General features: G+C 35.4%; 3 protein-coding genes across 4 annotated transcripts; 2 read left to right on the top strand and 1 right to left on the bottom strand.

Moving 5' to 3' along the window:
* The first annotated feature begins 443 nt into the window (after positions 1-443).
* On the top strand, positions 444-8783 carry LOC127066319 (RNA-binding protein lark). The gene is given in 6 exon segments (XM_050999882.1): positions 444-599; positions 677-1222; positions 1377-1660; positions 5395-5412; positions 5414-5440; positions 7402-8783. Coding segments are annotated over 6 exon segments (1068 nt in total). The 5' UTR covers positions 444-455; the 3' UTR covers positions 7451-8783.
* Positions 8784-12973: 4190 nt separating this feature from the next.
* LOC127066314 (F-box/LRR-repeat protein 15-like) lies at positions 12974-21133 on the bottom strand. 2 transcript variants are annotated; one of them, XM_050999875.1, is made up of 4 exons: positions 20997-21133; positions 15785-16138; positions 14623-14957; positions 12974-13897 (listed from the first exon to the last, which is right to left on the bottom strand). In XM_050999875.1, the coding sequence occupies exons 2-4, from the start codon at positions 15980-15982 to the stop codon at positions 13612-13614; spliced, it is 819 nt and encodes a 272-aa protein (XP_050855832.1). In that variant the 5' UTR covers positions 15983-16138; positions 20997-21133; the 3' UTR covers positions 12974-13611. The 2 variants fall into 2 exon arrangements, with proteins under 2 accessions (XP_050855832.1, XP_050855833.1); XM_050999876.1 differs by lacking the exon at positions 15785-16138 and having other exon boundaries at positions 20997-21084.
* Positions 17833-20433, top strand: LOC127066312 (uncharacterized). Its single transcript, XM_050999874.1, has 5 exons — positions 17833-18313; positions 18939-19146; positions 19255-19530; positions 19631-20039; positions 20128-20433. Exons 1-5 carry the CDS (start codon positions 18297-18299, stop codon positions 20253-20255), a joined length of 1038 nt encoding a protein of 345 aa, XP_050855831.1. The 5' UTR covers positions 17833-18296; the 3' UTR covers positions 20256-20433.
* Positions 21134-21285: the final 152 nt, after the last annotated feature.

The raw sequence follows: 21285 nt of genomic DNA, 5'->3' as shown, positions 1-21285 counted from the left end.
TTTATTTCTTCCCTTAACAGTTTTATATAAATTGTTACGTTATATGGTGTAATAAATCATGTTTTTTCATGCAGTCTTATTTATCCGATACGGAAATCGCGTTATTCATGCATTGTTTAGAACGTAAGATCGTTTTGTCCGTTTATAAAAATAAAAATAGAAATTTAATCTTGTAAAGTGCTATTCTTATAATGATAATTTACGTGAATTTAGTTAATTAATATATGATCGAGATGTGATTCTCTGTTGATCAAAAGATTCACTTCGCTTTGTGTACTTGATTTTGTATCTTTCTTTTGTATTTGATTATGATTACGTGAAAGGTATTAATGTCAATTGTTTTTTGCCAAAGCGACGATCATTCCTTAAATATAATATAAAATTGGTAATGTTTTGTATAACTTTTTCTATATATAGTAAATGTTTTTTTTAATAGGTTCTAAAACGAGCCGAAAATGCCGGGTTTTAGCAGCGTTGGTACATTCAAAATTTTCATCGGTAACTTGGCTGATAAAACATCGAATGCTGATATCAAGCCGCTTTTTGAGAAATATGGAAAGGTCGTAGAGTGTGACGTTGTTAAGAATTATGGATTTGTGGTAAGTGATTGGATATACGAGAAATTTAAATTTGTTTTATCTATGTAAACCTGAATCCTCTTTACTTTGTTTATTAGCATATGGAAAATGAAGAAGCAGGAAGAAACGCAATACAAAATTTGAATGGACATATAGTTCATGGTCAGCCTATAAAATGCGAAGCTGCTAAGAGTCGTAAAGGACCCAACACTCCTACGACCAAAATCTTTGTTGGCAATCTCACAGATAACACGAAAGCACCTCAAGTGCGCGAGTTGTTTGCCAAATATGGCACTGTCGTAGAATGCGACATAGTGAGAAATTATGGATTCGTCCATCTAGAAGCCACAGGTGACGTGAATGACGCCATTAAGGAGCTTAATGGGCAAATCGTGGACGGTCAACCTATGAAGGTTCAAATTTCCACCAGCAGAGTACGACAAAGGCCAGGAATGGGAGATCCAGAACAATGCTACCGATGCGGACGCGGAGGCCATTGGTCCAAGGAATGTCCAAAAGGAGGAATGGGAGGAGGACCGGACAGGAACGGATTCAGGGACCGAATGTTTGGACGTGACCCGTATCCTCCACCGCCGCCACCACCTTTCCTTCGGGACCGGCTAATGGGTGGTGGCCGCTTTGGAGTAAGTATATTTTGAGTTAATCGATCGCGACATCGTTGCTTCGAAAGGCTAGGGCTAGCCGCATGTAGCCTGGTATAGCCTCGTACACTTCGAAGTTTAACCTTAATTTTTTTTTTTTTTTTTTTTTTTTTTGGAATTTTCTTTCTGCAAACAGGACTACGAAAGCTACTATGACAGGAGGGGCTTCGACGACACCAGGGATCTCTACGAGAGGCGGTTTACGGGTATGACAGGGCCCTGTGACATGGGAACTTCCATGTGCGGGCTAGACTTTCCACCAATGACAATGCCACCTCTACCTCCAAGACGAGACCCAATGCCTCCTATGCCTCCTCTAGGTATGGGATCCATGCGCGACACTGGCTTCTCCCGAGGCAACGATTATGGCATGTTCAGCCGACGATCACCCCCTCCGAGTGGCAACAACGGCCGGTTCAGGTGAGTAGAGCCGGAGTACCGACAGCCCATTCGTCCGACTTAACATTGTGAACGTTCCAGGCTGGATTAACAGCTCATGCGAATTGGGGTTCGGTGATTCGTCGACATTTTATTATTCCATTACATTTTTTCATTCTTGTATACTTTGAACCTTCACTTTGTTTTCTTTTTCTTTGCCTCGCCGTTCATAAAAAGTTGACGATATTATCTTTTATTTTCGGTGGGCTTCGCGTTCGCGTTTATTTCTCTTTCTCTCTCCCTCTTTCTCTGTTTTTTTTTTTTTTTTTTTTTTTTTAATATATATAACTCTATCTATCTCTTTCTATCATTCTCTCTCTCTCTCTCCCCCCACCTCCTCCCTCTCCCCATTTCTGGGTAAACGCGAAAAGTCACAACGTAAGCCTATCTCTTTTCTCACTTTTTCTACTTTAGACATTGATTTTGCTGTAAAAAAAAAAAAAAAAAAAAAAGAAATCTTCCTGTTCTCTTTGTCTCTCTATATTTTATTATACACGTAACACTTATAATCCTTGCCGATCCAACAACAATATTAGGAATTCACGCACGATCACTTTTCTATCTATTATTGCATACTACCTATCTCTTTTCTCTCGCTTCAGTTATGGTAGCAAATGTAGCATTTTTATATAAGAACGACTGTCGACCCGATGCCCACATGAGTGCAGCGTCTCCGTAGTAAAAAATGTTATTATATGACGCTTGGACGTTTCTGTACATTCTAAATTTCAGTGCACCTCAGGCTGCGTACCATCTTTGTCCATGAATGCGGGCAACCCTAGAGAGACAGTCCCGGGCCAACGTTCAAGTCATGCAAGAGTAAGTCTTTGACCATTTTGTTAGCGAGTAGTCACACCTCGTTCTTGTCGCTGGCGCGTTGTAAAATTACCGCAGCCGTTTCTACATTTCTCTCTCGTATATATCTTCTATTCCACAAAATGAAGAATTCGATCGCGAGGTCTCGACTGATTATGCCTTGAACATGTCGACTGCTCTTCTAGGGATGTCCCATTTCATAGCCTCTCTCTTGATCCATGGCGTTAACTGCGAGATTGGCCTGTATGTCTCTCATAAATCCTTTGTGTTTCAAGCGCTCCCTATTACGTACATCACTCGACCGGGAGTGGCGCGGAGGCCTGGGATGAAGAAACGTTCCTAAGGAATGCGAACTAGTTTTCTTGATCGCACTACCTACCGCGAGCCAGGATATGCGATCTTCGATTTTAACGAACTATCAGTCTTTTTCTCTTTCACTTTCTCTCTCTTTTTCTCTTTTTCTCTCTTTCTCTTTTTCTCTCTTTCTCTCTTTTTCTCTCTCTTTCTCTCTCTCTCTTTCTCTTTTTCTCTCTGTCTCTCTTTCTTTCTCTCTGTCTCTCCTCTCGTACACTGTGTAGATAGAACAAAAAAAAAAATGATCAAAAAATGAGAAAACACAAGCAAAAAGTATATATATATACATCTTTATAATATTATATAAAGAGGGCTGGCGCGATTTTCAGGAACGGCGCCGGTCAATTGCTTTGAAACGTCTCGTAAGTAGAAACCAGCTCTGCGGACAAATTGGACGAGTAAGTTTGTATGTCGGTATTTTCTGATATTTGTTTTTCAGGCCAGTTTCATAGACTCGCCCGAAATCTCTTGCTTTTATTTCTTTGTTTCCCTATACGTTTTTATTTGATATTTCATTATATATATACATATATATATTTTTTTTTCTTTTTACTTTTCCTTATTCTTTTTTTTCTTCTTTTTCTTCGTTTGATTTTCATTCTAAACAACATAATTAAATGTTCGTAATTTGTTCGATTTAAGACACGTTTGTTTTGTTAATTTTAGGAAAAAAGATTTAAGTTCATACATGTTATATTAATTTAGATACAGATGAGGATATAAAGCAATCTTTTTTTTTTCCTCCTATAATGTAACATTTTCATTTCTTTCTGTTTCTGTTTGTTGAAAAATATTTTTCGCTCTAGACACAAAGATACGCTACGTACGTTCATATCGTAATAATTCCAACGTTTCGTAGTTTACTCGCTTAGACGATCATGAAACCGGCCGGTTAGATACTTATGCTTGTACTTGACGTGTTTAAATTCATTATTGTTATGTATACAAAGCACACACATTCATATATATACATATATACACATACATATATATATATGTGTGTACATATATAATTTTACGTGTACGAAATTAAGAGCTCATTAACGTGTCCTAAAGAGGCTGATTTCTACTCACGACGTTCAAAGCTTTTTATGCTATGTAATTTCCATTCGCAAAACTTTCAAATAGAAACAGAATTGATTGAAACTTCTCAATTTTCCGACGTACATTGAGTTTGTTGTTGCACGTTACCTTACCAATCAACCAACCAACCTACCTACCTACCTACCTACCTACCTACCAATCAACCCTACATTATCCCAGCCTGAGCTGCAAATGGCTCTTACGTTCTAATTGTTTGTAAGCATATAAAGCATATACGAAAAGAACGAACGAAACGAAAAGAAAGAATACTTGCAAATCGCATGGGTTTAAAAGAGAATCCAGTCTAACGCGCACTGCCTGCCTTATATGACTGGTTGAAATCCCATGTCTCTTGTTACCATAGTTTCTTACCTATGCCTTGATTAAATCATTTGATTTCTTCTACAACGTTTAATTGTACTCTTATTGTGTTGAATAAAGAAACTTCCTAAAAAAAAGAAAAAAAAAAAAGAAAAGGAGGATAGAAATTCTACATTTGTCTGCCTTCGATTTTCATAGGCGCGTGTTGTGTGTAGTAGTAGTAGTTTTAAGTGCTTTCTTTGAATGTGTAGAAGAAAAGAGCACAAGTAGAAGAAACGTGTCTCATGAAAAACGTGAACAAGAAAAACGTTTAGCGTTTCTCTCATTTGCGAATGACCTTCTTAATTCCTCTCTCTCTCCCCCCTTCTCTCTCTCTCTCTCTCTCTTTCTCTCTCTCTCTCTCTCTCTTTCTTTCTCTTTCTCTTTCTCTTTATTACAAAGGCCTCTTGCCAAGCTTTGACATTTTGTTAGTGTAGTTTGATCGTTTTAGATATATTATTTTTTTCTTTCCCTCTTCTCGATACATCCTCCCACCTCCCCCTTACTGTACATTAGTGTGTCGTTGTACATCCATAGAAACACGCGAAGTTGTTTAAGGTGTTGAACGTTTTATAGAATCTTCTTTGGGGTTTCTTCTATATTCATCGATCCGTCCTATTAGGTTCGTTGTGGTCGTGGCATTTTCAAAAAATTTCAAATCCTTCCTAACCCTTCTTCATTATTCGTAATACCAAACTTCTTTTTCTTGGGAATCTCTTCCTCTCTTTTTCTCTCTCTTTCTCTGTCCATTCCTTCAAAAAAAGGAAGAAAAAAGAAAACAAAAAATTAAAGAAATAAAGCAGTCATATTAGGCGGCGAGCGTGGTTCTTTTTCTGTGCCCGTTGCATAATGTACAGGGACTAATTCACAAAGTTAAGCCTTGGACAAGGGAACGAGTGTGGTATACATATTAGTGTGGTGATGATGATGATGATAAAGATGATGATGATGATGATGATAAGGATGATGATGATGATAATGAGGAGGATGATGATGACGATGACGATGATGATGATAATGATGATGAGGATGATGATGATGATGATGATGATGAATCTTGATCAATTGGTAGATTCGATTATTTATTATAAACGCTGTTATAGTAGAGGCATGTACGAAGACCAGCCGAGATTCGTTCGAAGAACGTAGGTAAGTAGACGTGTCACCGGCTAATTTAAAAAAAAAATATATTCCCAAAGAGAAGAAAAAAAGTTAATCAGCCTGAAGATGCGAGATACATAGTGTGTGTGTGTATGTGTGTATATATATCTTTCTCTCTCTTTCTCTTTCTCTTTCTCTCTCATATTTTCGTATCCAAATTAAATCAATTAGATTCGTTTAAACACCAATCCTTCAAAACTTCACCCTCCTTTATGTCACGATCACCGTTCCGTATTTAGCGTTGCTTCTTGTATATATCAGTACGTTTTTAAACTTTCTCTCTCTCTCTCTCTCTCTCTCTCTCTCTCTCTCTGTCCCTCTTTCTCTCTCTTCTTTCTTTTATCCCAACTTGCTTTACTTCCAACTTTTTTGAAACTAATTTTTCTTACTTTAATGAGAAAAAAAATGTTCACTTAGTAATATATATGTCGAAAGAATTCAAATTATCAATGCCCTCTCCCCTTCCATTCTGAATATTCTTATTTCTTGGAAATTCTGTTGCATCTTTTATTTTTCAAAATGAAATTCTCGGATTTATTGAAACCACCACCACTACCTCGATCTTATTAGATCTCTTTTTGCTTTCTCATTGCCGTATATAAGGCTCGTTCGAGAGTGTCGACTTTGAATGTGTGTCATCATCGTTGTCCTTCGTCATCATCGCGTAAGAACGGAGAGAAAAGAAGAGTAAACAGAGAAGAAGAGTCTTCAAGCGGGGTACGATCATCGTTCGGCGAACTTGTCCCCGATCTTAGACCATCAATGATTCTTAATTTATCTATTTTTCTAAATATACCATGTATGTATATATATGTACGTGTATATGTATATATCGTATATTTAAATATATATATATTATGCTATATATATATACACACACCAACACACACGCACACAAAGTGATATATGTATACTGTATAAATGTTTGTAGGTTTTTCTCGCGAGCTTTCAAGTTTTAGGAGATATCTCGTTGCATAGGAAAGAAAAGAAAAAAAATGATAGTTTTGTTCTCGTAGACTTTTTTCTCTCTTTCTCTTTCTCTTTCTCTTTCTCTTTCTATTAGACAATCCAATATGTAATTTCGTATTATGATGGTATCTTACTAATTGTTGATCGATCGGTCGTATCACCGCCCTGTGTCGCTTCTGAAAAGAGAAAAAGGCCGTCGTTATTCTCTGACTTTCTCGCATCCCACTCCCAAAAAGAGAAAAAAAGAAAAAAAAAGAAAAGAAAAAAGAACAGGAGAAACAAAGAGCGTTTTTCAACCTGAAAGAAAGATCTTTCGTAAAGAAGAGCGGTCGATAGTTTTGAGATGCGCTTTATTTAAATGAAAGATATTCAATTCCTACTCGCAATCGCGCTGTTTAATCATATCGTAAATCCATTATACATATAATATGTATATATATATATATATTTATATAAAATGTATGTATTATATGTATAATATGTATGTGTATGTATATATATATATATATAAAATGTATAGATAATAATAAAAATATATATATATGCATACATAGAAAAAATTATTGAACGATATACATGCGAGAAAAACGAGGAAGAACATACTCTTCGTGCTGCTACCAGTTATTTGTTTATATATTTATTTATTTATTTATTTAATTAATTAATTTATTTTTTTTGTTTTGATCGTACTTTTCCTTCGATCTTTATCTTTTTTCACATTCCTATCTAATTCTATCTCACTCTCTCTCTCTCTCTCTCTCTCTCTCTCTCTTTCTCTTTCTCTTTCTATCACACTCTCAATCACTCTTTCATCGCTATTGTCAAATGTTTTTCCTCCATTTATATACTTATATCTATCAATATGCAAAAAAAAAGTAATCATCCAGAGAAAAAAAAAGCAAAGCCCCTACTATAAGACCCGTGCTTTAACCGTAATAATCGAATTCGTGTGACTGACGTGGCTTAATTTTGGTTACCAGACCGGGATTACGAGGGCCATCGCCGTCGCGCCGGTTCGCACCATACTAAATCGTCGCGTCGGGCTCGGATCGGTCTGTCGGTCTGTCCGTCTCTCTCTGTGTGTCGGGTCTGATCGCTAGCAGGAAGCCTCGGGACCGAGATACTCTTGGCCGTCTGTCGATCTGCACGCGCGAAGATCTGCCGCAACCGCTCTATGAGAACAAGTACATTCTGTCACCCGCATTGCGCCCATTATTAGATTACTCTAAATAAATAAACTAATGACGAAAAGAAAAAAAAAAAAAAAGAAAAAAAAGAATACCCACAACAACAACTACTACTACAACAAAGTATACAAAAAAAGAAAAGAAAATACAATAAGCGGAAAGAAAGCAACGCCGAATCCACTGAGAAATAATAATAATAATAATAATAATAATAATAATAATATGATAGACAAAGAATGTCCTTGTCTGCGATAGTATACCGAAAAAACTGCGCATAAATTAATCGTCATAAACAACAAACTGAACAAAAAAAAAGGAAAACTGAATATCTGAAGTAAAATTCAGACGAAAATTTCACGGTCCCCATGCATCTTGATAAGTCTGCCCTTCCAAATCTTATCTCCCTCTTGCCTTACTACAGCAACACCATTACCACCACCATCACAATCTCCGCTACCCTTCCTCGTCCGATATGTATATATATATAAAACTGTATATGTGTATATATACAAGTACATCCATCTGTTTCTTTTATCAGAGCACACGTATAATTATTACTACTCCGTCGGATTGCTCATCGTTTATTACGATATATCGTAGGGAAACGATAACGAACGATTAGATAGAGAGAAAGAAAAAAAATAGCAGAAATTACAGGAAAATGTTACTATCCTCGACGGAATCATTTAAGCGAGCGAAAAATTTATAAATTCGACGCACTATTTATCCGCCACTCTTCCACCATAGTTACAAAAAGAAAATTTCACCGCCCTTTCCACGCGTGTATATTATTTATTTAATCGGCCTGTGTGCGTTGCGATACATCACGTACGCGATTCTCAACGATCGCGACTATTTTTATGTGATCTGAACTTGTATTATTCGTTCGTTCGTTCGTTCGTTTGGTCGTTCGTTCGTTCGTTCGTACGTACGTTCGTTCGTCCGTTCGTTCATCAGCGCGATGTTTCAGCAGGGACTTTTTCATCTTTTTTTTTTTTGTTCGGATTCTCTTCCCTCTCTAAAAACTAGGAACAAAACGTCGTTATTACCGATCTTTTACGCGCGTTTATGAATGCGTGTGCGTGTATATGTGTGTTTGCGATAAAAAATAAATAAATAAATAACTTAAAGAAAAAGCTTAGAAAAAAATTAAAAAAAAAAAAGGAAAAAAAAAAGTAGGTGAGAAGAGTGTGCTTAGTGGACGATTTTTTGTGGGATCGTGAAAATTTTCGCCATATTGTCATCGCACTCGTGTGGTCTTTGTGTTTGTACCGTCGATGGATAGAAAAATTCTTTTTCTTTTTTTTTTTTTCTCATTGTTACTAACGTTTTCTCGGATATCGCTTCGAAAAAGTATCACTCCTTCGGCTCAAATATATGGCGTTAATGTCAAAATGAATTATATGGCAATTGTTCATATATATATTCTTATTATATATATATATATAATATTATATATATATATATATACATCATTTTGGGAAATTTTTCATTTCAATTTCGCAGCGATACGTCGATTTGATTTTAGAACAATTCGTGTATGCGATGCACAAATCGATCGTTCGTTACGTTTCCTTCTAATTTCTTTTTTCTTTATCTTTTTCTTATTTTTTTTTTTTTTTTTTTTTTCCTTATCAAAGGAAAAGTGAGATCTCTTTTTTCATCTGTTTCTACGGCGGCAAAAGAAAACGTTTTTTATGCGATTTATCGTGATCTATGTAATTTATTAGAAATAAAAGGTTTCTTTTTTTCCTATCATCGCTCAGGTCCGTCGTTCGGTTCAAAGAATATTAGCGATGCTAATAAAACAAAAAGAAACAAAATAATAATAATAATAATAATCATAACAATAATAATAATAATAATAATATTGACGATGTTATTTGGCATCGAACGAAAAGAAGCGCAAAATTTTGTATGACGTATAGACAAGATTAAATGTTGAGTATGTATGTGTATGCGTGTATGCGTGTGACGATCGTGGCCGAACGGTTTTCTTCGATGATTCGCTTTTCTGGTTTTTTTATTTTTTTTTTTTATTTTTTTGATTGTTTTCTTTTTTTTAATCTATCATAGCGATCTAACGTGAATAGAAATTATCCTAGATATGATATAGTTCTTCGAGATAATATTCCATGCACGATGTTTTAGGAAAAAGTGCCGTTCGGGGACTAGAATGCGCAAATTCATAATAAAAATTTGACGACACGTGTTAAAAAGAAAAATATATATATATACATATTTATATATATATATATATAATTTATATTTATATATATATTTATATATGTTTATATATATATACATATATGCACACACACAAAAAAATGAATAAAAAGACGAGTAAGAAACGTGCTTTCTAGCCTTCAGAATGAGTTTCCTTTTATTTTCGTCGGGCGAGGTGGGGGGAGGGAAGTATGACGTTAAACGATTACGCTAATAATTAGTTTAACGACTCGGAGATTACGGTTGGACCTATAAATTCCGTAGAGATGCGTCGATTCTGTATGAGATATCTTAATTGGATCGTGCGAACATTTAGCGTGTAGTAACATAACCATTTTATTATAAATAGGATTAATCGACGTAAAGTAAAGTAAAGTAAAGTAAAGGAAAGAATGACAAAAAAATAAGACAGAAGGAAAAAACAATCTATTGATGAAGATCAATTGCGTTTAACCACACGTATTTGCGCTCGTTATATCTATTATAAAAAAGGAAAAGGATTTAAACAAACAGACAAACAAAATAAAAGAGAGAAATCAACACAACAAATAAGCAAGCAAGCATTTCCTTCGTTCGAGCATGTATACGTTGGTGTAAGTCTTTTTTCTTCTCTCCTTTGATCTATTATTATTTTTTTTTTCTTTTTTTCTTTTTTTTTTGTAAGAAACCGTGTTTTCATTAATAATTATAATAATGATAATCATAATAATAATAATAATGGATAAAAAATAATGTAATAACAATGTATTTGTGAAGTTCACAAAAACGACATTACGTGTTCTTTAATTCTCTCTCTCTCTCTCTCTCTCTCTCTCTCTCTCTCTTTCTCTTTCTCTCTCTTTCTCTATCTCTATCTCTATCTAGCTCTATCTCTTCTATCTATCTATCTCTATCTCTTTCTCTTACTATCACCAATTTTTGCCGTTTACTCCTTCCTATCCATCATTTCGACGAGCCCATCCTTATACCCTCATCGCACCCCGACCCTGCCGCATAAAATACATGTGGTCGTAACGAAAACCTTTCGACTCGGCTCCGACGAATATATGAAAATTAACAACGATTTTCACGCATGTCTGGAACCCGTTTTTTTCGATCGAACGCGCGCTTCGCTGGCTTCCTGCGTTTTCGCGCGCTGCTTTCCGCGCTCGCTCGAAAATCGGCCGAAGACGCGCGTATTTCGTTATGCTAACCTTAAACACATACATTGCCTCTTTATTATAATATAATACATACGTATGTGTGTATATATACATATATGTATATATATACATATATATATATATAGACACATACCTATCTATCTTACTATCTATCTATTTCTATCTATTGATCTATCTATTGAACTGTCTATCTATCTTCGCTTTCTTTCAGTTGCACCCTCCTAAAAATATCTCTCTCGTTTTTATAAACACACACGACATCGTACACTTATATAAATATTATACACAATACGCACACGCTCCTCTCAACTTTTCTCCTCTCGCGATATGCCAATTATTAAAAGGGGAGGGAGAAAGAATAAATAAATCAATCAAGAAGGATGAAAAAGGTAAAAAGGAAAAAAAAAACGAAGAAGAGTACGTCTCTCGAGACGTGCATCATTAACGACTTCTCGAAACAAATTCCAAGCGAAATCCTTTCTTTTCTTTCTGTTTCAAGAATTAATTTTGCTTTCAAGGAGTATGGGGGAAAAAAGCGAATGTGGGGCGTTCGAGTTACTCGAAATTGCGTTCTCGATTTTTCTCTATCTTTATTTCTCTCTTCTCCTCGCTGCGTCTTTCTTTCTTTCTCTATGTTTGTTTCTATCGATTCTCTTCTTGCCTTGCATATAAATCGAATTCTTTAAAAAGAAGAAAAAATTAAAAAAATAAAAAAAACAAACAAACAAAGAACAAAAGAAACAGTATCACAAACAACGATAATAATACGGTCGTCGTGTCTATCACGAGAAAATTTCCAATCTTTTATGTAACATTTTTTCCGACTGTCGTGCACATTACTCTGTCCTGTTCTGTTCTAAACGTGTTTTACTTTTATTTATTTTTTTTTCTTTTTTTTCTGTTACATCATGGATCAATAAGATAGCGCCTTTCTAAAAGATATTGTAAGCTATAAGTTTTATTACGTTTGTTGCAATTATTCTGGTTGCTATACTATCGCGCTTTAATCTCGATACGCGAGAAAATTTTCTATCTATCTTTCTTTTTCTATATCTTTCTATCTTTCTCGTCACAGCGAAACACCGCCCCAATCGTATATAAAACGAACACCGCAAGTCGCTTAACGATTTTACTATATAGATAAAGAACGGCTCTATTCTTTTTTTATTATCATTATTTTTTGTTCGTTTTTGTTATTGTCTTTGTATACGTATAGACGTGTATCTGTTTATATATATATATATATATATATATATATATATATTATAAAGAAAATATTGCTTAGTATTTCGTGTACGTATTGTGTTACATTTTATTTCGAAACTTGAACATGTAGAAACGTCCTGAATAAGTTGTATCAATGTTTAAAACGTTAAATATTTAAAAATATCAACAGAGAAACCTAACGCAGAGTTTTAAAGGTCAAAAAATAATTCCATCCGTGTATTATGTAAAACCGTTCGTTGAATGGACCTGATGTTTTCAGAACAATTGGCACCGCAGATGAGGTAGTTGCGCACGAGGTAGCGTACAATGCGAATAAGTCGCTTCACGCATATACGGACGTGGGATACTAATTATTTGTAATAATATGCATCACATATTAAAGAGAAAAGCGAGCGAATTGTCTTTTACAACTTCTCTCGTGATATGCATGACTTAAACGATTGTTTGTATATCTAAATGACAGTCATATACCATTTGTGTTTTTCAACTTCTTATTTTAATAAATATATAAAAACGTGCGAAGAATATATCGTTTCTTCTTTTTTTTTATTTTTTTTTTAATTTTTTTTAATTTTTTTTATTTTCTTTCTTTTTTATTTTTATTTTTTTTTATTTTTTTAAAGTAATTTATTGTAAATATGAAAAACACAGAACCACCCCACCTTCTCGGTGGCTTCGTCGAGGAGGAGCTTCATCAAAAGAATAGTTTCGAATTGGAAAAGAACAAGGAAGAAAAATGTTAGACATAATGAAGCATTATTACTTATTTATTATTATTCTTAATTATTCTTATTATTCTTATTATTATTATTGTTAATATTAGTGTTATTATTCTTATTCTTATTCCTATTATTATTATCATTATTATTATTATTACTATTATTATTATATTATTATTATTATTATCATTATTATCATTATCTTCATTTTTACAATTTCTTTATGAATTTCTACTTGGCGATCCTCGCTTTTTCTCTCTTCTACAATCTTCTGTTTCTTAATTAGAACGAAAATTTCGATCGAAGTAAATCGATCGATATGGAGTTGAAGATAAATTTATGTTATCCATCATATTGTGAATGCATCGACAGATGCAACGTCGATATTTAGTTGAACGAGTAATTGTACGACCATTACAATATTTTACTTTTTTTTTTGTCATATCAATATTTCTCCAGCGTGCGATTGCTCGTTGCAAAGATGTATCCGACTCGGTTTAACTTATATATATATATTTTTTTTACTTTAAACTTAAATGTATTACGGTTGGCGCGGTGTTACGCGATGCCGAAAGAATGCAGCACAGCGTCCATTGGAAAAAGGAGGATCTTAACGGCCAAAATACACGCGAAAGAAGAGAAGGAAGAGAAACGAGCCGGAAAAAATATTATACTTGCAAGGACAGAGGTCGAATCGCGCAGATCGGTCTCTGAGGAAGATCAATATCCGTACGCTCGCGAAAGCTCGCGAGGCCACGTTCGGTAATCGAACGACAACCGAGGATCCAAAGTTTTTTCATAGATCGTAACGGTCTCAGTAGCATCAGACCGTAATCGGTGATTCCGTGGCAGTAACGCAAGTCGAGGTACTCGATCGCCGTGACACCGTGTTCGATCATTGCCAGAAGACTTTTGTCCGTAATGGCGGTCTTCTCCAGGCTGAGATCGGTCAATCTGTGCATGGAAAAGAAAGAAAAAAGAAAAGAAAAGAAAGGAGGCAGCTTTAAACTTTGATTTTGCATACGTCGAACCAAAAAAAGTATTATTAATAATTTTTATTATTATTATTTTTTTTTCTTCCCCTAGTCTCTTCGAATGCTTTTAGAGTTACGATATATGAAGTATATATTTATATATAAATATATATATGCCATGTATACAATGATATACACGGCAAAGTTATTCGTTGTGAGAACCCCTTTTGTCTCGACACATGCTTCTTTTCGTGTGAGAGACAGTAGTAAATTAATATTATATAACCTACAATGTATATATGTTAACAATAAGGAAAACAAAAAAAAGAGATAAAAAGAAAAAAACAACAAAGAACAACTACGAGACGTATAGAGACGACTTGACGACAACTAGAACAATAACGCAACATTGACGACAATGAATTTTAGTAACAGTTCGGTGTTTAGCCGGCAACAAACGTTCGTTTCTATACGCCTAGCGTTTTGGAAAGAGATGATAATATATGTATATTATTACTCGTTATATATATTAGTGATTGGATAATAAATATATACATATGTGTGTGTGCGCGTGTGCGTGTGTGTGTGTGTATCTGTATGTATACATGTATTATCCATATAATATATATATAATCGTTCCTGGAGCTTTCGATACGATTAATCCGTTATTAAATGTATCGTTGTTACGCTTCTATTCGTACGTACGTCGTGAGAAACTCGAACATGGATTCCACAGCCTCGTCGGATATTTGATAACAATCGGCTAATACAAGTCGTCGAAGATTACGGTTGTACCGGACTAACGACAATAGGAAATCTGCGGTGACCCAGTCGCAGCCTCTTAGCCTTACGGACGTGAGATTACGACATTTGGTTATCTCGATAAAGTCGCAGCGCATCTGCGGCCCGTTGCAACCGGTCAAGTCCAAATGCGTGAGCCCGGGATGTACGCCGAGAAGGTCGACGAGATGAGAACTTCCGAGCCAATAGCTATTACTAAGGTCGACACGTCGCAACCTCTTGCAGCCTTTTACGAGTTCCTTGACAGAGTAACGAAATATAGATCAAAAATGCATATGTGTAGCGTGTGCATAGAGACACGGAGCGTGAGCGGACGGAATTAGAAAAAAAAGCAAAAAAAATAAATAAATAAATAAACGAAATCTATTCCCTATATACGTATATAATATACGAGCAAATCGTCGGAGGATTTCGGATTATATATATATATATTTATATGTATATATATATAAAAAAAAAAGTCAAACGGAAAGAAAGCGAATCGCATAGGATCGGATCGAGATATGTAGATTCGGGATGCCCATACAGAAAAAAAGTAAAAATAAAAAATACGTTGTATACGTGTATATACACGCGTGAGTGTGACGGGCCATCGATGTCCTCTCAATAAATAAATAAATAAATAAATAAATAAATAAAAAGCATCCGCAGGATCGGGACGTATTGATACCACTACTACCACGCTACTTCTACCACTGCTACTACCCCCTCACGCGCGTGACGAGAAAAAAACGTGTCTCTTGCCGGCTTCGCCTTCGTCTTCGCCTTCGCCGCCATCGTCGTCGGGTGTCGTCGTCGGTAAAAAAAAAAAAAAAAAATAAGATAAAAAAAAATTAAAAAAAGCCAAATTACGAAACGAAGCGAAATGAACGAAAACAAAAAATAATAAAAAGTATATACATAAAAAAAAGGGAAGCGAAACAAAACGAAACGAAACAAAAAACAAAACAAAAAATAGCGAACGACGCGCCAGAAGGGAATGTTTCGAACTATTATGCATATTGTAATATGATGTGTGATGTAGGACTCGATAGCCCTGCTACTACCGAACACCTATGGACTATACTTCGAAGGAGTTGGGCTCGAAATCCGTGTACGAAGAGATGTCCAACGTGTCCCATGTGGCGATGTAATTGTCGACCAGGACTCGGTACTCCGTTGAGGAGAGGCATCGAAGGTTACAGAGGTCCCGCAGATCCAGTCGAATAAAGATGTGCCTGTAGATCACGTCGTACCAAGGCAAGTCCACCAGCCTCAGTATCATTTCTTACTTCTTTATTTCTTTTCTTTCTCACTTTATAACTCTATCTGTCTATCTATCTATCTATTTTTCTATATCTGTCTTTGTCTGTCTATTTATCCATCTGTCTATCTATCCATATTTCTATCTAACTATTTATCTATATCTCTTCTTCGACACCTATAATATTTCAAGAAAACAAAACGGATATTAATTATCTTCGCCCGCTTTTTCAATTAATTTATAATCATAATTTTTTTTATCTTTCGAAATCTATCGAGGTTTTTTTTCCCTTGACAAAAGTAGCAGAGAAAAAGGCACGGAGACAGACATACAGACAGACAGAGCGAGAGAGAGAGAGAGAGAGAGAGAGAGAGAGAGAGAGAGCGAATGCGAGCAATATATCTCGAAAATCTCCCTACTACGTGTAAGATGGCTCACCTTGGACACATCGAGCGCAGGTGCACACACCGACAGAGAGAGAGAGAGAGAGAGAGAGAGGGAGGGGAGAGAGTATATATATATGCATGTATGTATATATATATATATATATGCATGCACACGCGCACGACTCTCTGTATATTCTAAAAATTGACTGATAACGAGAATAATACTGATCTTCCTTTTGACATTCAACAAATCCTCTCTCTCTGTCTCTCCATTCTTCCCTTCCTCCGTCTCTCTCTCTTTACTCATCTCCATCTCTTCCCTAATAATAGATATTTATACTTTTTTTCTTATCCTTCTATTTTTATACCAACTACGAAAGTATCGTAAGTAGGAACGATGAGATTTGTCTTTATATAATATTTGTAAGTTTTCTACAGATAGTTATTATAAAAATAATATTTCTTTTTTATATTATTTTTCATTTCTCGTTCTCTCTCTCTCTCTCTCTCTCTCTTTTTCTTTCTTTCTCTTTCTGTCTCTCGTTTACACTGTTAAACTTTTTCCCCATTCAGTTTCTCTCCCAATTACTCCGTTTTCCTCGATTCCACGAGTCTTACGAAGCGTTGTTGATATTTTTGATACGTGTGTTGACAAACACGCGATAAAATGCGTTTCATCGATACGAATGTTTTAAAAGCATTTTTTATTCCGATTTTTTTTTTCTCTTTTTTTTTTGGATCAACCGTGACGAAACAAAAATCGCATTAATTAAATAAATATATTTTGTGGTAAGTAGAGGTAGACAGGTAAGAAAATAAGATTCTAAAGTGAAATTTATAATCATTACTCAAAAGATAACGCGAGTTATCTTGTATCAACGTAACGTGAATGTCATTTATTTAAGTGTTTTTTCTTTCTTTTTTTTTTCTTTCTTCTTAGACATATAGTTGCCTTAAGAAATTATAAAAATCAATTGAATATTATAAAAAGACTTCCGATTTCTCTTCCTTGTATTCTCCAATCTCTATTCCCTTTTTATCGATATCACGATAAAAATGAAGAAAATTAGTTGTAATAAATTTGTGAAAGTGAAAGTTGAGTATATTGAATTTTATTTCACGATTTGGAAAATGATAAAACTGAAATGCAAGATTACCGAAGGAACACATGACGGATGATGTGTGCAGCGTTATCTCGCAAATAATCGTTGATGTTGTAAATTGCAACATTTAACGTGACGTAATAAAAACGTGATGTAAATTGGTAAAGTACAATTTTATATACGATATATTCGTTTTACGAAATAACGGATTAATGGGATACATAAGCGGATAGATTCTATTCTCGCATAAATTTTTTCCTCTTCGTTAATAGTCGATTGAATTACGCAAGATGAAACACTGTGTCATACTTCGGACGCGAAGTAGATTGAAAATCATTCGAGAAACAACGCACGAGATAAAAATTCTCCGTAAGTTATGATTACATAATTTCAAATAACTACTGGCAAAGTAGTTATTTTAAGAATTTCAAATACTTCCCCTTCCAACATTATTTTAAACGATCGAGATCCGCAATAAATATTTTAGAACGAGGTCGATAAAAAGTAAGAATTTGATAACGATTTTTATTGACAATGGAAAAACTTTCTCCTTAAAAGATTTTACGTCTAATTTTATCAAGCTCCGATGAACCATAAGATAACGCGTGGCCCCGACATGAAGTAGCATCTTTTTTTAAACGATTGTGCCTACCTACATTTAGCTTACAACGGTTATCCGTTTCATTGAGCCACGCGCTCTGACGTAAGGATACGCTATCCGACGAGTCACGCACGCACACATACACACACACACACACACATCATCGGTGGCGCACAGTCGCCAGTACACTCGCAGTGTGTCTTCGGAAATCCATTTATTCCCGTAAGAAATCGTGTACTTCGCCAATGGCAGAAAATTTACGGTACGATATTTTTTTTGCTTTTTTTTCTTATTTTCTCGGTCACTCGTAATTACAAAAGTTATCGCCCGAACATCGTTTTAGAGAGGTTATGTTTCGTTCAACCTTCGGTCGAGATGAGGTTAAGTTCGTCCACGCGTGACGAATTGCGAACATTCGTGTACTTCGAACGAGACGAAACGAAACCGCGTTCTACATGGGATGATGAAACGTCCGTTTTCGCGTTCCTTGTCTCGCCATTCGGATGATTACTCTAGCGACGGTGTGTAGCACGCACTCTGACCAATCAGTTCACGAATCTTTGATCGTATAACGTTCCGAAAGAGGAACGGTGTATAGGTTATGTAATCGACAGGGCCGCATCTAGCCATTCCAGTACGTAGGTTTATTCGTTAATATTGTTCCTTTATTCTTTTTTATATCTCTTGTTATCGTTTTTGTTTGTGACAACTCTATCGCTGTTTTATTTGTTCACGATGTGGAGAATGTGTTCGTTCAGACGCTTATGTTTTCATATACCTTATCCATAAATCGTGAATTCGACAGAAAATATTGCGAGTGACCGAGAATGAAGCGATCGATAGAAAAATGTATCGGAAAGTGCCAAAGATTTTCTCAAATGCTTCAGAGAAGGTCTTCTTCTGGGTATGGGAAATCCCCTGCTTGACATATCTGCGACAGTAGACAAAAACTTTTTGGAGAAGTATGACTTAAAAGCCAACGATGCTATTCTTGCGGAGGAGAAACATAAATCTCTATACGATGAGTTAATCAATCTGTACAATGCCAATTTTATTGCTGGTGGTTCTGTACAGAATACAATGCGAGTGACACAAGTAAATTCAATTTAATATTTCTTTCATATTCTGTGGAAAATAAATACAGGGGCAATTTTCTATAACAACATTGATTCGTTATTATAGTCGGCATCTATATTTTTTTAGTGGTTCTTGGAGAAATCAAAAGTTGCCAGTTACATGGGTTGCGTAGGTAATGACAAGTATTCAAAAATATTGGAAGAAAGAGCTCTCACGAACGGCTTAAATATTTGCTATCAATATACGGATAAAGAACCAACCGGAACTTGTGCCGTTCTTATCACAGGAAAGGAAAGATCCTTATGTGCCAATTTAGCAGCTGCGAATTGTTTCTCGACGTCGCATATAGAAGTACCAGAAAACAAGAAACTTATAGAAAACGCAGAATATATTTATATTTCTGTAAGTATACGATCGTTTTCTACGTATCTTGCAATCTTATGTTGTTTTCTTTTATTAGTTATACACGAGAAAACTTTGATCTTTCATTTTGATATTGCAGGGATTTTTCTTAACCGTTAATCCGGAAGTAATTCAAACGGTGGCTAAACATGCATATGAAAACAATAAAATGTTCATGATGAATCTGAGCGCTCCATTTATACCCGATCTTTTTAAAAAACCATTAGAAGATGTTCTTCCTTACGTAGATATTTTGTTTGGTAACGAAGCAGAGGCAGATGTATTCGCGAAAGTTCACGATTTTAAGACGACGGACAGGAAGGAGATAGCGTTAAAGATATCTCGTATGGAGAAGATAAATAAAAGGAGGAACAGGATCGTCATAATTACACAGGGTTCTGGACCAATCCTTTTAGTCAAGGACAACGTAGCGACAGAATATCCTACTACAAGAATCCCGGAAGAAAACGTAGTCGACACTAACGGTGCTGGGGATGCATTCGTAGGAGGTAGATTACGTCAAATATAGATATTTAACAATTCGTACGTACGTTCGACCGCTGTCTTATACAGTACTAATTTATTTGATATATTTAGGCTTTTTGGCACAACTGATTCAAGGAAAAGACATAGAAATATGTATAAAGTGTGGTATTTGGGCTGCCACGCAAATCGTACAAACTTCTGGATGTACTTACGACGGCAAACCTGACTTTAAACTTTGATCAAACATAGATTTATTAGTAATTGTAAATCCAGTACTTAAATAAATACCTTAATAACTTTTCAAACGTTTTACCCATTATATTACTATATTATATAAGATCTTTTTATGGCAACGGTAAATCAGGATTATTCATGTTAATACATTTGTAATTGAGGAATAAATTTTTTTAAAACTTCTCTTTTGAAGCTTCTAATCATTACAACGTACACGACGTATCCGTAAATACCGTTTAATGGATATGCGATGACAGGCCACTAGGTAATAAATGTCAATAGTTTCTATAATTTACACTCATAAAAATGACGAGATATTTTCTAAAATATATCAAAGACAGTTTTATTTCGAACGAGTATATGGCTCCAGATAACAATCGAAATGGAGTACGGAGGAGACTATAAATTAGAAATCAAATTACGAGTCATGATCGAAGAAACACAAAGTACCGTCGATTAGCCTTTAAAAAATACATAAGTACATCGTCGAGTTCAGGAATTTTAATAGGAAGCAACATCATCGATTGCGTTCCTTTACATAATTGATAGATCGAACGTGAGGAGGAGCACGAAGTGCGAATATAATTTGATCTCGTCGTCGATCATAACGGCTTCACGTTAAGAAACAAATATTACCGTTACGTGAAGCAATCGATAGGTTTATTATGACTAGCATAGCGAAAAAAGCGATTAAACATGACGAAACGAAGCATCGCTAAACGGGCCAATCAGCGTAATCTACTTACGTTCCTAACAGTCCCGCACAACAGATCCATAAGTTTTTACAACAATGAGCGACAAAGCACGATAATTGGCTCGTTGCTAGAATGAAAGATAATCGACTACCGCCAATCAGTGTATTCAGCATTACCAACTTGCCGCTGATACCAACATCCCCTTTCTTATTAAAAAATAAAATGTCGGTCGGGTGAAGAGTAGACGGGGAGAGAGTATCGCGTACGATACTGAAAATTGATTTAGTTAAATACCGACGAGGACACGTATAAAACGACGAACGAATCGACGTTTGAATCG

The sequence above is a fragment of the Vespula vulgaris genome, chromosome 9, assembly GCF_905475345.1.
Source record: "Vespula vulgaris chromosome 9, iyVesVulg1.1, whole genome shotgun sequence".
Lineage (NCBI taxonomy): Eukaryota > Metazoa > Arthropoda > Insecta > Hymenoptera > Vespidae > Vespula > Vespula vulgaris.
The sequence above is the reverse complement of the archived record's forward strand: the minus strand, read 5'-3'. Positions and strand labels throughout refer to the sequence as shown.